Source organism: Myotis daubentonii, chromosome 14 (assembly GCF_963259705.1).
Source record: "Myotis daubentonii chromosome 14, mMyoDau2.1, whole genome shotgun sequence".
Taxonomy (NCBI): domain Eukaryota; kingdom Metazoa; phylum Chordata; class Mammalia; order Chiroptera; family Vespertilionidae; genus Myotis; species Myotis daubentonii.
Genome location: NC_081853.1, coordinates 35403456 through 35420483, shown reverse-complemented (window position 1 = coordinate 35420483; position 17028 = coordinate 35403456). Strand labels below are relative to the sequence as shown.

Below are 17028 nucleotides of genomic sequence, written 5' to 3'. Positions count from 1 at the left end.
TTTTAAAACTGCCCCTGTAATATTCTATTGTATGAATATAACACATTTTATCTATACCCACATCTAGTTATCCAATCTGAATATTCAGATTATTTCCAATAGTTTGCTATTACAATGCTGCCTGATACATACTTTTATTAATTTCATCAATCAAAGCTGACATAAAATCATTTCATATATGTGCATTACCATAGGTCATTTTAGATCAGTGCTATATCACTTGGCTTACTTGGGAACACTGACTATTTATAATGTGATCTATTAGAAAAACATTTTATTTTAAATCCTCATCTGAGGATATTTTTTCATTGACTTTTTAGAGTGGAAGAGAGAGAGGGAGAGGGAGAAAGAGGGAGGGAGGTGGGGGAGGATAGGGAGGGAGGGGGAGGGAGGGAGGGAGAGAGAGAGAGAGAGAGAGAGAGAGAGAGGAGAGAGAGAGAGAGAGAGAGAGAGAGAGAGAGAGAGAGAGAGAGAGAGAGAAACACCGATGTGAGGCACAATGATTGGCTGCCTCCCGCAAACATCCTAACCAGGGCCAGGAACCTGCAACCCCTGCAACTGAGGTATGTGCCCTTGACCAGAATCGAACCCGGGACCCTTCAGTCCACAGGCCAATGCTCTATCCACTGAGCAAAACCGCCTATGGCAGAAAAACATTTTAGAATCTCAGACAGGTAATAGGTTTTTAATGCTTAGAGGTGTGTAATCTAGTGTGAAGAGGAAAACAATGGGCATTATCTCTGATCGTGGACAAGGTTTTAAACCTTTCTATATCTGTTTACTCTTCTGTCAAAAGGGGAACAGTAAGGCCTGTTCTATTGATCTGAGTGCTATGATAAAAATAAAATTACAAACTAGGAATACCTTGCAAAGGCAAAAATCACTATATGTGGAAGAGAGGGAGCATTGTTAACCCTTTTCGGTCCAACCTCGAGGCTGACTCAACAGACCAGGTGCTAGGAGCAGGTCCAACGTTGAGCAATAAGAACATTAAAAAGTTCAACATTCAATCCCGTCAATTAATTTGGACCAGATTGTTTGAATTCCAAAAATAACATTGGACCACAAAGGGTTAAAACACATCCAAGTAAAAAGGGTAACATATATTTGTAATTCAAAAGCAGTGTAACATATTCACAACACTTTTTGGGCTGTATAATGACCAACATGTGAAAATGGAAAATTTGGCTGGTTTAACCACACATTTATCATTGGAGTACTAAATTCCATGCCCATTCAAGAATATCTAGGGATACTGACTGCTAAGATCAATGCCATGACACACACAGTATGATGGGGCAGAATGCCATGTTCTTCTATGATTAAGCAAAACAAACCTCAACTTCTGATCCCATCTCCCCCAACACTGCCCGTTTCTTTGCACAGCCTTCTTGAAAGAACGGTCAACAACTGCCCCTTACTTCAAAGTCTTTTCTCAAACCACACTATTTCTCTTCCAAGTCTGTTCCTGTCAAGATCAACAATGAGTGCCATGATACTAATTCCAATGTCTCTTCTCAATAATGGATGTAGTGGCCACTCTTTCCCTCATGAAATATTTTCTTCTCTTGTATTATTTGAAACCTTACTATTTCATCAGGTACTCTGTTCAAAATCTTTTGTGGTAGCTTTGCCTTTGCTTAATCTTAGGATGACAGAATTCAAGGGTGATCATCTCTGTACCTACAACCCTCTCCATAGATGATTTTATACAGTGCTCTCTTCAAATGCCTGTGCAACAAGGGCACAATGTGTGCAAGAGGAGTACCTCAATGAGGGTACTGTGAAAGGAGGGTGCATGAGATAAAGGGTGACAGGAAAGTTAAGGCCAGAATTATACAACAGGATAAAGAGCTCGGATTTTATCCAAGAGTCCATGGAAAACCATAGAATTTTTGATCAGACAAAGAAGATATGACTTAAGATTTAGAAATAAAACTCTTACAGCAATGTGAACTCCCAAATTTCTGAGGACTCTATTAAAAACAAATGAAAACAAAACACATGTAGCATAAATAACCATCTATTTGAGTGGTTTCTATTAATCTATCAGCATAATTTTTCCTGTACATTACCTCCATAAAATGTAATTTTATACTTAATCATATCAATAAAAATTTAAGGTTTGTTTGAATGTTTGCCTACTAAACATACCTGGATAATACACCTTTTTTCCATCAGTCTTGTATACAACCATTGTGATAAATTCTCGATTATTTGCAAAATCATCCTAAAAGCACAAAGAATCCAATATAGTTAAGGAAATGGGCTCAAAGGCTCTTAATGGGGGGGGGGGGGGGGACTCTAATTTTAAAAGAATTTATTTCAGCTACTTTGTGCGATTAAAATAATTATTTTTCTGGATTAACTTGTCATTCCAATAGACTGACCATATTGTATGGCAAAAATATATTAAAAAAGACTCTAAAGCTACTAAAATATGGTTACCCTTTACAGAATCAGGCCTAATGATTCAAATTTCCAACTCCCCCTATAACACATTTTAATTTAATATTTTAAAGACCCAAAGCATATATAATCAACATGAAAATCCTCACTAACAGCATAAACTCCCTCATGTTTTTCTTCAGAGATGATTTTTTTAAAAGATACATTTTTATTGATTTCAGAGAGAGAGAGAGAGAGAGAGAGAGAGAGAGACATCAATGATGAGAGAGAACCACTGATCAGCTGACTCCTGCACACCTCCTACAGGGGATCGAGCTGCAACCCGGACATGTGCCCTTGACCAGAATCAAACCTGGGACCTTTCAGTCAGCAGGCTGACACTCTATCCACTGAGCCAAACCAGCTAGGGCTCTTGGCTAGGGCTCTTCAGAGATGATCTTTGAATAAAACTTCTAAGAGTATGATTACAAACGATAAATTTCCTTAGAGGAAAATATTCATTTATCTAAGAAAATACCATTTTCAAGCCACCCATATAAATAAAACAGGCTGATGATTAAATTACATATTTTGTTCACAATAGTCTATTTTTAAAGGAGTTTCTATATGGAATATCATAAGAAGGGTATCAGTACCTTGTCTGTTATGTGTCTACTAAGCAAAACCCAAACTGCAGCGCCCCCTTGTGGACACTGCACCTCCAACTTGTACTGGGGATTGTTGGCCAGGCTATAGGCATCTTTCACAGGTCCTTGCTTAGCATCCCAAGTACTAAAAGATCAAGTCAACAAAGAAGGAAATAATGAAGTGTTGTGTTTCAGATATAATTAAGTTACCAGGTTTAGTTTTTACAGTTTCTGGCATGACTAAGAAGCATATATAAAGAAAGTAACTATTACATGATAGTCATTTTGGGGAATGACAAAAAGAGAGAATACTAGTCTTCCTAAATTAATCATTTTATTTTAAATAAAAAATGTGAAGACTACTTTAAAGCATATTCTGAAATATGCAAAGAAGTTACCTGTGAATACATGTTGATTCTTTAAAAAGACCTGGATTCCAACTCAAATAAATCACATCATAATATTGGCAGAGATCATCCCACGAGATCCAAAATATTCCTAAAAATTAGATATCTTTATTAATCTAAAAATATCTTAATGATAAATGACTTGTCAGTTAAACACATTTCACATTATTAAAGCATGTTATTTAGAGATCAAATAGTATTAAAATTACAAAAAGATGTATTTACCATTGTCTATTTTTTGAGCTGTTCTAGGATCAAAGTTTAAATATTTTTGCAACTCTGGGGTCCAGTTTTTTACATCATTTTCACTATATCGTCCTTTCCAACGTAAATGACTCCAGGGATTTTTCAACTGGATAAACCGCAGCCCCTATTAAAACGAAAACAAAAAAACAAAACAAAACCAGGAGATAACATAAAGTTGCAAAACAGTTTTCACCATATTTTCATAAATTGTATCATTCTCTAAGGGAGGATGCATTTTGAATACATATCAATTTTCTTCAAATAAATTTGAAATTAATATTCTTTAACACTTTCACATGTCACACATCTGATCAAGAACTGCAACTGGCTCCCTATCCCTAGAGCTATGCAGTTCATATGGTAGTGACTACTTAAAATGAAATTAAATAGAATTTAAAAATCAGTTCCTAGTCACACTAGCCACATTTTAAGTATTCAAGAACCACATGTAGCTAGTAGCTAAAGAATGGCACAGCACAGAGAACATTTTCATTGCAGGCAGTGCTGCCTTAGAGAATCAAGTATTTCCTATTCTTTCAGAGCCTACTCTACACTGGCCCCACCATTTTCATACCCCACATATCTTTGTCTAGTCTAGTCTTTCCTCTCAGAATCCCATAAATAATTCTTATTCAATTTCACCTCTAAAGGCATTTGTTCATGTCGTTTCCATTTCCTGGAAGGCCCTCTCTGATCCCTTTGAACTCTTTCCTTTCAGATCCTCTTTAGCTTCTTCCTCTACTGATTATCTCTGTGAAGACTGAAGCAGCGAAGAAAAGAGTGAAGAAACCTGTCACCAGGCCACAGCTTACTCCATCTACACATGTTCTAAAGAGCCTCAATCTTTACAGAATAACTGCCATGAAGAATTGATGCTGTGTGATTTTTAACTTAAAAGGCTGTTATTTAAAATTCTTATTTTACTGGCAATCAGGGATTTTGAAATGCTTTATTTTCAAGTCAGACCAGAGGTGCCTATTATTCTCATAAACATGTTATTTGTTTAGTTTCCTTTGATCATTCAGAACAAATAGTTTTATTATTCAAAGTAAATTACATCTGAGAAATTTTCCTCAAACTCAAACTTACTTTCATATTGCCTGTTTCATTATCTAAAATTTAAATCTTGTGCCACTACCTCAATATTGGTCACCTATTATACCTACCTCAAAAAATGTTCTTATAAAAATAAAAAAAAAATGTTCTAACAATATATATACACATATTAATAGCGACTTTTATTCCCAATATTTTGCTTGTGTTTGTTTTAGAATGTAATTTGCCATAAACAAACCTCTCAGTTTATTCAATTCATATAAATTCTTATTTTTTTTCTTTAAGTAGTCAATTTTTATGTCATGTTTAAAGGAAGACAATTCTACAAAAACTGGCTGATTTAGAAAGCCTTGAAACTATAAATTTTTAAATGTTGTAGCCTTCATAATTCATGTAATTCTCAGGCCACTAAGAAAATCAGTCTTATTGATACACAGCGGTTATTGTTGATTGATCACTGATTCTTTCTATAAATTTAAGCAGGGGAAATTGAAAGACACTGTTAGTTAAACTTTCCAGTGACTAGACAGCTTAGGTACCAAGTCATTAGGAAAAAAAAATCCTTCCTTAAAAATCTTTGTATTTTCTAATCTATAGGACAGATCCATTTTTCAGTTAAAAATAATCAATAATCTGAAAAATAATGAAGTCAACCATTTCAACACCTGAGCACAGAGAAAGGGTCTGAGAGGTCTGAAAGCATACAACAGCTACCAGGAAGAGAAAGAAACACTTACAAACCCACTGGCATGGTTCTTCATCACAGGTATCTTATTTTTGGTATCCTTTCTCAAGTATGTACCGAATGTCTACTATGCTCTAGAGCAGTGGTCGCCAACCTTTCGGACCTCACGGACCACCGGTTGGCGACTGCTGCTCTAGAGTCTAACACTGACTGACGCCAACACCAATGTGCTGCCCAAAACCTTGGGGGCGTGTATTCACCTCAACTCTTCTACTTGCATGGAAAAGAGAAAGAGGTATATAGTATTTCTGCTGTCACCAATATCTATGTTGTCACTGTCATTACATTTCCCATCTTTTTATAATTCCCAATGACAGATCAAGTTGTTTAATGTAATAGGTGATACGCTTTTAAAACTTTGCCTAAACCTTGATTTGTCAGTATTCTAAAGTCCAATATATTATTTGGGATCCTTGTAATGTCTTATTAACAAACAAGAAATAGAAAAGTATTTAAGGTAAAACCTTGAACTCTCTAATATCCAAAACAGCATATGCATGTGTGGGAACCAGACCCCACTTTTCTCCTTCAGCTTCAGTCATCATTCCAGTTGATGCAGTGATGAGGACATCCCCTTTGTGAAACCTGGAATCACCCCAATAGACAAAGATTAAAGGAAAAACATTTATAATCTCAGATCACATCATCGTTCCTTTTGTCTAATGGTTCCCATGAAAATTTCCACAAATTTAAAATCTTTTAAAAAATAAGCTAATCCCAACACCCTTTGAAGGACTTTAACAAGAATTACATTTCCATTTCACAGCCTAATTTATGAGATAAATTATCACATCCCCCACCCCACCCAGTTTTAGACAACTTAATTCTCAGATAGAAAGCTATCAATGAAGGAAAGAAACAAATGCTAAATTTTCAAATAAAGATGAAGACATAAAATGCCAAATGCACTTCTTCCAAAGTAATATTCATTATCAAATCATTGAGTTTTTTAGTTTCACTAATGAATGTGTATTATTAATGTGTATAGTTTTCCAGTCCCTATATGTTACCAATGCGTTTTGAAGTAAAGGGGGCTGTATCTATCCGCTGCTCCAGATTCTATGAAATGAACTGAAGAGCAACAGCCACTCCCTACCCTACATATCATTTAAGGCTTCAGTTAACTTCCTCTTTATGTTCTTAGACTTCTCTTTTCCCACCTTCCCTCAAATTGGTAAGTATTAAGGAAGTAAAAAATTTTCCCATATTAAGATATTCCAGATTCAAATGTTTTAGACTATCTCTAACCCGGGTTAACTGTATATCTATCAGTGAGGATAATTGAGGGCTGGTTGTAGCAAGTACATAAGTGAAGCCGACTAAAAACACAATTTCCCTAATAATGGAAAAGGGCAGTCTCTGTAATATCTATTCTAAATAAGGTATGAAGTTTCAAAACAACCTTTTACTATGAAGAGAGAGGGAGAGAGAGAGGGAGAGAGAGAAAGAGAAATGTTTACCTTTGATAAAGCATTCGGAAAGAATTATCCTTACTGAAAGTCTGGCTATCTGAATGCATAGCAATCCTTTCTGGTATCCACCCAGTCAGTGCATGAAGATCAATATTCTGCAACATTAAACACATTTCAGGACTGTCAACCTTTTTTTCAAGCTCTAAATACATCCCCAGGGTAGTTGTTAAATCTTACTGATTTGATATAATGATTTTGACAGGAATAAACCAGAAGTTAATGTTTTGTTTTTTTTTCTATCAGTAATAAACTTCTTAGAACTCATATTCCTACCTGGATTTAAGCACAAGCTTACAATCTTTTTCCTAAAATCTTTACTGCTTTCTCTGAATAAATATGAAAACCCCAAACACATAGCAGGAAAAAAACTGCTTTAATGATGATAGTCAATTACCATTTAATGAGTTCTTACAATAGCATAGTTACTTTTCTAATGTTTTACATATATTCTCATTCTCTAAGTTGCATTGGGTAGATTACCAGGCAATGAATTAGACAGATAAACTAAGAATATTTGAAGGATAGGGCAATTGAGCATGTAGGTGGGGAAGAAAATTTTAATGTACTATTGCATTTACCTATGACCTATACATTCTTTGACTAGCATTATAAGCACCCGAAGAATGAAGGAGGCTGGGTAGGAAGGCAACAAAATTATCCAGGTAGCATGATGAGTGATATGCACATATTTTATCATTTAATCTTTACAACTCTGAGAGTTGGGCATTATTCTAGAGGGAAAGAGGCTAAGAAAGGTTAAATACATTTTCTAAACCTATGATTAGTGTTATAGCTGAAAGTCATGCTAATCTAATTTCTGGTGTAAGCCCAGTAATTTACCTCATAGAATTAAAGGACATTGGCAGATACCTCGATTTTACAGGTTGTGTTAAGGTTGGGAAAAACTAACAAACAAAAATTCCTTGAATCTGAGTTTACAAGTCACAAAAATATATAGAACCATGACAATATGACACACTCCTTTGATCTGAAGAGGCTTTTTGGAAATGTACACTGTATTAAATTGCTTCTAGATCCCAACATAATAGCAGACACCTACATTTTAGGCTTTCCTGAATAGTCAATCTATTCAGCAGTCCCTTGAATACCATTTTATTTTACTATTGATGAGATGCTGTAGGAACTTAATTCTCATTTCTATAAATTAGACTATAGTAAAATTGGTATTGTTATATGTCATTTTGCTTAAAGTTGCAGAACCTATGGAAGACATTAAGTGAGGACTTACTGTACAATGTGTTAACCTTATAAAAGAAAATAAATATTCCCATAGTAAAGTGACTGATCAACATGATTCAGGTTATCTGTTTTCACTTCCTTTAAACAGAATAGCACCTATAATCATTCAAATTTGAAATAGTTATATAAGATAATGTAAGTCTGTATTTGGATCATCATATTACTTACTGAATTGGATCCTGGGAAATCATATCCTCCCATGACTTTCATATATGCTTTTTCAATGAGAGAAACCCATAATTCACTTTTGTTGTTAGAATAAGAACAAAGCAATTCTCCCTTATGATCAACAGGTAACTGGTCATCAATTATCACCTGGGGAAAGATAACAGTACTTTCCTTAGTTGGTATAAAATATCTTAAAATCTTTTCTATTAAAAAAAAAGCAGTTTTCATACTGATAAAGTAAAAAGCATGGTATACCTATTATTAAAGGTAATGACAGTTTCCTATTTCTAGAATCTGATCAATTTAAAAATGTTATATGGCCCTGCCCGGCTTGGCTCAGTGGATAGAGCATCAGCCTGCGGATTGAAGGGTCCCAGGTTCGATTCCCGCCAAGGGCACATGCCTGGGTTGCAGGCTTGATCCCCAGTGGGGGGCGTGCAGGAGGCAGCCAATCAATGATTCTCTCTTATCATTGATGATTCTATCTCTCTCCTCCCTTCCTCTCTGAAATCAATAAAGAAATATATTTAAAAAAAAATAAAAATGTTATATGATGTTTTAATTCAAGTTCACACTAATCTCCCTGTGAAATAATAACCTTTAGCTAATTAGATGCTAAATACTATGAATCTACCATCAAAATTATTAGGGATTCTAGAAATGTACACTGTATCGAAAATAATTACTTTTTGGAACTTTCTATAAATTTCCCAAAACCATTAAAAAAAAAACTTTATTGTTGTCATGATTTTTTTAAAATTATTAACATTTGTTACTGATAGCAGTATGCATATCAGATTCAAAGTCAATGAAATGTTAAAATGCTTACATGTTTTTAAAATGTTTATAAAAGTAACATTTCTTAATGATCCTATTCAATATTTAAATGTAGGGAAGGGGGAGGGAGAGACAGAGAGAGAAGAGATAGGAGTGGACAGACACATTATTCACCTTTCTTGGGACACCATTGAGGTGAAGTTTTACCATATACTTTCCACATGGATTATACTCTGGCTCACCATCCTTATTCTGAGGGTAAATTATGCTTTTGTAAAGAAAATAAATATTGAAATACCAACGTTAATATTCAACGTAACTACTATGCAGAATATTATAGACATGTGCTACTGTCTTGGCAATTTGATAAAAATAAATATGAGAATATTTTTCTATAGTAGGCCTAGAAAAAAAGTTCACCCTAATCAAAGTGCTTTTTTTAATGTAAATAAATGAATAAAGTATATTATGAGATCATACAGCAGGACATAAACTTCAAAATATTCATGAAAATGCTCAGTGTTAAATTATATACTCTAATAAACTTTCTATTAAGAGGACATATTTTAAGCCAAATAAAATAATCTACTATTGACCCCAAGAAGTAAAGAGCATTTCAATTAACCACAACTAAGGCAACAAACTACAACTCTGGTAGAGATAAAATTAAAACAACACTGATAAAAGTTATACAAAATTATCCAATAAGATACTTGTAAAAACAATCAGTATCAATTTTCTTTCACACATTATTTATATGTATGATGTTTAGCCAAGATGGCAAATAGCTTGAAACTAAGGTCTGTATCTAATTCACCTTTATACTTTCAGGATTTCACACACAAAAACCACTCAGGAAAAGTTGTATTGAAAAAATTCTGAAGCTTAATTTTTATAATAAATAATTTTAAGCATATAAAAATTAAAAAAATACCCCCCCCACAATTTCAGTAACATTTCTGTACATTCTAAAGCAGTTTCAGTCAAAAGAAATGTTATTTCATACTACATATATTTTATATTAAATGTTAAAGAGTAATTTTAATATATTTCACTTAACTCAACATCTCCAAAATATTATAATTTTACAATATAAAAATTTAAAATATTTTGCCTATTTTATATATTTTTGTGTGCTAAGTTTTCAAAATCTGACTCATTTTACTGTACATTCACAGCCCATCTCAATTCAGACTAGCTATTTTAAGTATTCAATATCCACGTGGCCAGTGGCTATCATACAGTACAATCCTATATAATAAAAGCCTAACATACTAAGTGTCCGGTCATCCATTCAACTAATCAAAGTGTAATATACTAATGATATGCTAAGGCTGCTCAACTGCTTACTATGACGTGCACTGACCACTAGGGGGCAGAAAGTTGACTGGTTGACCAGTCGTTATGATGTACATTGACCACCAGGGGGGCAGATGCTCTGACCGGTAGGTTAGCTTGCTGCTGGGGTCCAGCTGATCGGGACTGAGCGAGACGAGATGGGCCGGACACGCCCTGGAGCCCTCCTGATGTCCCTCCCCAGCTGGCCAACCTCCCGCATCCCTCTCTGGCCCTGATTATGCACCAGTGGAGTCCCTCAGCCTGGCCTGTGCCCTCATGCAATCCGGGCTGAGGGACCTGGACTGCGAGTGAAATTATAAACATGACTTAATTTTACTTTGACCAATTTCATTTATTTCAAGATATATTTATTCTTCATATATTAACTACATGCACATACACTGTATGCACTTACACTGTTTTAGCAAACTTGTTCACATTCACAAATCATCTGCTTAACACATAAGGGCCATAATATTCTGAGTGATACACTCTCGTTACTTTCTAAGCCAAAAAGGTCTACATTTTAAATTTCTATTTAAGACAATTACATGAAAAGGGCTAAAGAAACAAATATAAATTTTTACCTGGTAATCAACTTCTTATTAAATCGTCTTTCATAAGCTGCACTAATAGCCAGTGATGCGACAAAGGAACAATCTGATACTATTGTCTGTTAATAAGAATTCATTAGTATATTTCATTCATTCATGTATCAACATTTCCACAATATTTAAGCATTGCACCTAGCACCTGACTTTTTATACTAAATATCTTTACTGCTTGAGTAGGAAATAAATAGAAATGCCATACTGCCAACTCAAATTTTGTTCAAATAAATCCTTGAAAAACCAAATAAACTATTTCAATGAATTTAGAATAATTAAATATGGATGATGCATTCCTTGCATAAATAAAGGCATGCCCACTGTTTTTCTTTCTACGATGTTACTTTATTTTTAAATTGTATTGGGGTGACACCGGTTAATAGAATTATATAGATTTCGGGGGTACAATTCTGTAATACATCACCTGTATATTGTATTGTGTGTTCAATACCCCAAGCTAAGTCTCCTTCCATCACTATCTATATCCCCTTTACTCTCTCCAACTTTCCCCACTCCCCTTCCCCTCTTGTAATCACCAACTGTTGTCTATGTCTGTTGTGTTGTGTATGTGTGTGTGTGTTTTCTTAATCCCTTTACCATTTTTACCAAGTGAATCATACTTTTAATGTGGACAAAAAATTAAAGGCATTTAAAAAGTTGGTTTATGACCTCTAAAGATGAATTCTATATAATAAAAGGCTAATGTGCAAATTGTCCCCTCGGGAGTTCGATTGTTTGCTATGACAGGCAGTGACCACCAGGGGGCAGCGCAGAACAAAGGAAGGCCCTGATTGGTCCTGATTACCAGTCAGGCCCACGGACCCTACCCATGCATGAATTTCGTGCACCGGACCTCTAGTATGTATATAAAAGATTCTTGAATCATAGTATTTCAGGATCATTATTTTATACTAATGTGGAAGATGCCTGTGATTTCATTACAAAACTTAAAGTTTGCAATAAAGCCATATTGTTGTTTCAACATTGAAGTGTTTTAAGTAAGCCCAATTTCTATCTTTTCTATTATCTTATCAACGGTAAAATTCATATTCTCAACTTTCTCATCTGCAAGCATGTGTCCATAAATAGGGTCTATATAAAACTCTGTGACTGCTCAAAATAGTTATTCACACTTTTATTATCTCAGTATGTCTAAATCAAAGTGTGCAGAATAATTTTTCCAAATATACTCATGCATCTGAATATGTAATAAAAACGTGCAAGAAAAAAGTCAAATCTATATCCAAATTACTTTAAAATGCTAGCTTTCATATAAAATTATACAAAACATATACCTGTTTTATGCTGAAACTGGACACAGTATAAATCATTGTAGGATTGTTGCTGAGGTCTTCTGGGCGTACCCATTTGGAAAACATAGCTTTTTGTTTAGGTGATAATGGTAGCTTGCCCAATCTATCACTGAGGTAATAATAAAAATTAAAAAACAACAATAATAAAATTAATCTTAAACAATGATTCAAAACCAAAATTAAAATTTCCTATTTTTTTTTGTATAGTGCTCCTAGCTATATTTAGGTCATCCTAAAATAATTCTCTGGTTAAATTGGGCTCTTTACACTTAACAATGAATCCAGTCAATCTGATCATCCACCCCTATTAAACAAAACAAAACACAGATACCTGCAAACAAAAGTGCAATTTAAATGCATTTATGCTTATTTTATTTTAAAGATATGGTTATATTCAATAAATTCAGTTTTGATAAAATGAAGCCACTAACAACAATATAATCTGATTCATTAAAAACGACCTAGGAAACTACAGATCTTTTGGGTCTTGACAAACTCTTTTCTGCAAGGCTAACAATGAGAGTATCTAATTACTGAATAATAACCATATGCCAGGCATTATGCTAAAGTACTTTACATACATTACTTATTGAATCCTCAAAAACAATTCTATTACAGCAAGTATTTTTGGAAAAGGCTTAAAGTGATTAAACAACTTGCCCTGGCCAAACAGCTAACAAATAGCAGAACTGGCTTTTTCTATTTTTAAAATATGTTTTTATTTATTTCAGAGAGAGGAAGGGAGGGGAGGAGAGAGGGATGGGGGGAGGGGAGAGAGGGAGAGAGAGAGAGAATCATCGATGGGCTGCCTCCTGAACTGTGACCTCCTGGTTCATAGGTTGACACTCAACAACTGAGCCATACCGGCCAGGCCAGAACTGGTGCTTGAATTCAGGTCTATGGTGCAAATCCACCATTCTCCTCCATTACCCTCTATTCACCATGTGTTGGCAAAATATAGTGCATTATTTATCTAAAATTGATATAGAGTACTAAATAAAAATTATCTTTCCTCAAACTTCTTCTAGAGCAAGGGCAACAAATCTTTGGGTTTCAAAAGATTTCTTGGGCCCTAGCTGGTTTGGCTCAGTGAAGAGCGTCAGCCTGCAGACTGAAGGGTCCGGGTTCCATTCTAGTCAAGGGCACATGCCAGGGTTGTGGGCTTGATCCCCAGTGGGGGGTGTGCTGGAGGCAGCCGATCAATGATTCTCTCTCACCACTGATGTTTCTTTCTCTCTTCCTCTTTGAAATCAATACAAATATATTTAAAAAAAAAAAAGAGTTCCAGCTGGCCTGCCAGTGAATGAGGCCAATAGTTAAGAGTACTGGCTGCAGCCCTAACAGGTTTGGCTAAGTGGATAGAGCATCAGCCTGCAGACTGACTGAAAGATCCCAGGTTCAATTCTGGTCAAGGACATGTCCCTTGGTTGTGGGCATATCCCCAGTAGGAGGTGTGCAGGAGGCAGCTGATGGATGTTTCTCTCTCATGGATGTTTCTAACTCTCCCTTCCTCTCTGTAAAAAAACAATAAAATATGTTTTTACAAAAAAGAGTACTGGCTGCAGAATTAAGCCAATTCTTATGCAACTGACTCAGTCCTTAATGGCCTTTCCTCCTAAACAATAGTTGTGTGTGTGTGTGTGTGTGTGTGTGTGTGTGGAGGTGAATTTGAAGTTTAAAGTCTAAAGTAGAAATAAGATGATGTGGTCTGCTTGCTTTCTGTTTAGATAGGCTTTAACAGCATTTGAAATTACATGGAGGCCAGGCCAGAGAGTGTGTGATAGTTGATGACTTATGAGCAGAGAAGCATTTATCTGACTGCATTATCCAAACTGGTTTATTAAAATGCCAGGTTGTGTTCTTACACTAAGAAAAACATTCAGTAAACATGAGACAAGTTTAGGAAAAATGAATAAAAGAAACCTTAGCCCTAGCCAGGTTTCTCAGTGGTTAGAGCATCGGCCAGGAGCCTGAAGGGTCGTGGGTTCAATTCCAGTGAAGGGCACGAACCTCGGTTGCAGGCTCTATCCTGGCTCAGGTTGGGGCACGTGCGGGAAGCAACCAACTGATGTTTCTCTCTCACATCAATGTTTCTCTCTGTCTCTACCCTCCCTTCCACTCTCTCTTAGAAAAAGAAAATCATTGGAAAAAATATCCTCAGTAAGTATTAAAAAAAAGAAACCTCACACTAAAAAACACACAAATATACTAGAATAACTGACTCACATTTTCACAATTAGAGTAATTCATGCAAGAGTAGGCCTTCCTTCCCCCGGCTGCCAGCACTGGCTTCCCTCTGGCACCTGGGACCCGGGCTTCCCTCCAGCCTCTGGCAGGCACCAGGGACCTGGGTTTCCCTCGCAGCCCTGGCTTCGTCAGGAAGGACATCTGGTCTAATTAGCATATTATGCTTTTATTATTATAGACGGTGAATAATCTTTTATACAAATCTTTGACATTTGTAAATCCTTTTTAGAATTAGTTTTCTAGAGTGAAATTACTGGTCAAACGGGTATAAACATTTGTAAAGTATTTGAAATGAACAGCCAAACTGCGTAATATAATTTAGTACTTAATGCAATAATTCTTTTTCTAAGAGTTAATCCTTATTATATAGCACTTACTATATAATAAGGACTACACTATATAATAAGGACTATAGGACTATATTATACTAGAGGCCTGGTGCACACAAATTTGTGCACGGGGGGGGGGGGGGGGCGGGCGGAATCGGGCCCAAGCTGGCAGTCAGACATCCCTCTGGCAGCCCGGGAGTCCTCGGGGGATGTCCACTTGCCAGTGGGGAGCAGGCCTAAGCTGCAGTCAGACATCCTTAGTGCTGCTGAGGAGGCGGAAGAGGCTTCCGCCATCACCACTGTGCTGGCAGCCATCAGCCTGGCTTGTGGCTGAGCAGAGCTCCCCCTGTGGGAGCGCACTGACCACCAGGGGGCAGCTCCTGCATTGAGCATCTGCCCCCTGGTGGTCAGTGTCTGTCATGGAGACCAGTCATTCCCAGTTGTTCTGCTGTTAGGGTCAATTTGCATATTACCCTTTTATATAGGATACTAGAGGCCCAGTGCACAAAATTTGTGCACGGGGGGGTGGTGGTCAGGGAGGTCTCACAGCCTGACCTGCACCCTCTCCAATTCGGGAGCCCTCAGGGGATGTGCTACGGACGGCTTGGGCCCTCCCCATGGTTCTCTGCTCTCTGCCGGGCCTGCCTGCTCCACATCACGGGGATGGGCAAGCAGGCCCTGCCGGGTGCTGCCTGCGGGTCCCCCTTGCCTGCTTGCGGGTCGCCGTGGCGACTGCCCAGCAGGCCCTGCTGGGTGCTGCCTGCGGCCCGCTTGCCTGCTGGGCTCACATTGCTGGGGTGATGCCGCCAGGGTCCTGCCCAGCCGCTATGGGCACCACCATCTTTGTCGCAGAGTGATGGTTAATTTGCATATCACTTTTATTAGATAGGATTCCTGAGTACTTACTTTGTGCCAGGAACTGTGCTTGGCACTGTGTGTAATGCTATACGAAAGGAGACAAAAGAGTAACAGAGGTATTGCTGTGCTGCCCTACCTCCTTCCCATAGCCACACTTCTCTTCCAATCCAATTTTTAAACTGCAAATTTAAATTCAAGCACCATTATTAAGTGGTTTATATTTTATTAACTCATTTAATCATTACTGTAATGGTATGAGGTGGATTCGAATATTGTTTTAAAATCTAAGGCAGCTTAAAAAATTGTGAAGCATCACATAGGGCATGAAACTGAACTTGGCTCTGGAATCTGTGCCCTCAAATTCAATGCTATAAAACCTCTCAGATATAAGATTTTCTTATATTCCAATCAAGTATTAGCATCAGCTGCCTGAGTGAGGAAATTAGGTTGATAACTTACTGGCTTTGAGATATCTAACTTCTGCCCATCCAAGAACAGCAAAACACCAAAAATGAGAAAGCAGTTCTTTTGTTCTTATTAAGACCTTTTATATTTTCTGTATATAATAAGCATTCAATTCTGTTTTCTGATATGTGCATTGCAGAAATTTTTTTAAAAATAAAAATATTTTAAAAAGTTAACTCACACAATTTTGCTACCTATAAATAAAAACTAAACATTCTGATGTATAATCTTTATATCATTTTCTATATATGCATAAATATATGAAAATTTAAAAAATTGAATGTTATGTATATTTCTCTAGTTTTCTTTTTACTAGATTGCAAGCATTTTTCCTACATTTTTCAAGGACTTTTTTTTTTATGGGAACCATAATCCTATCTAATAAAAGAGAAACATGGTAATTGGCATACGACCGCTACCCTTCCCATTGGCTAATCAGGGCAATATGCAAATTAACTGTCAGCCAAGATGGCGGCCGGCAGCCAGGCAGCTTGAAACTAACATGAGGCTTGCTTGCTTCAGTGACGGAGGACTCCAACGTTCCCCGCCTGCCACTGCAGGCCTCTGAGCTGCAAGCAACTATGTAACAAACAGAAGCTAAACAAAACCCCAGAAACCTGCTGGGCTTCAGCCAGCAGGATCGCAACATTATTGTAAGCAAAGGCCAGAAACCTACTTTCAGCAGCGGAGGCCTAAGAGCTGGA

General features: G+C 36.7%; 1 protein-coding gene across 10 annotated transcripts in view; it reads right to left on the bottom strand.

Annotated features, from left to right (window-relative positions):
* Positions 1–17028, bottom strand: part of CAPN7 (calpain 7) — a 53275-nt gene that overhangs the window by 21073 nt on the left and 15174 nt on the right. For 8 of the 10 annotated variants that reach the window (XR_009448555.1, XR_009448554.1, XR_009448551.1 and 5 more), the window contains exons 7-16: positions 12408–12534; positions 11092–11177; positions 9341–9434; positions 8390–8536; positions 6950–7056; positions 5954–6074; positions 3668–3812; positions 3434–3533; positions 3045–3180; positions 2155–2230 (exon numbers count right to left, since the gene is read on the bottom strand). Coding sequence is in view for 3 of the 10 variants with exons in the window: in XM_059663993.1 (XP_059519976.1) it covers positions 2155–2230; positions 3045–3180; positions 3434–3533; positions 3668–3812; positions 5954–6074; positions 6950–7056; positions 8390–8536; positions 9341–9434; positions 11092–11177; positions 12408–12534 (1139 nt within the window). In the remaining 7 variants the exon portion in view is untranslated. The remainder of the gene's footprint in view (positions 1–2154; positions 2231–3044; positions 3181–3433; positions 3534–3667; positions 3813–5953; positions 6075–6949; positions 7057–8389; positions 8537–9340; positions 9435–11091; positions 11178–12407; positions 12535–17028) is intronic. The other 2 variants (XM_059663995.1, XM_059663994.1) reach the window with 2 other exon arrangements.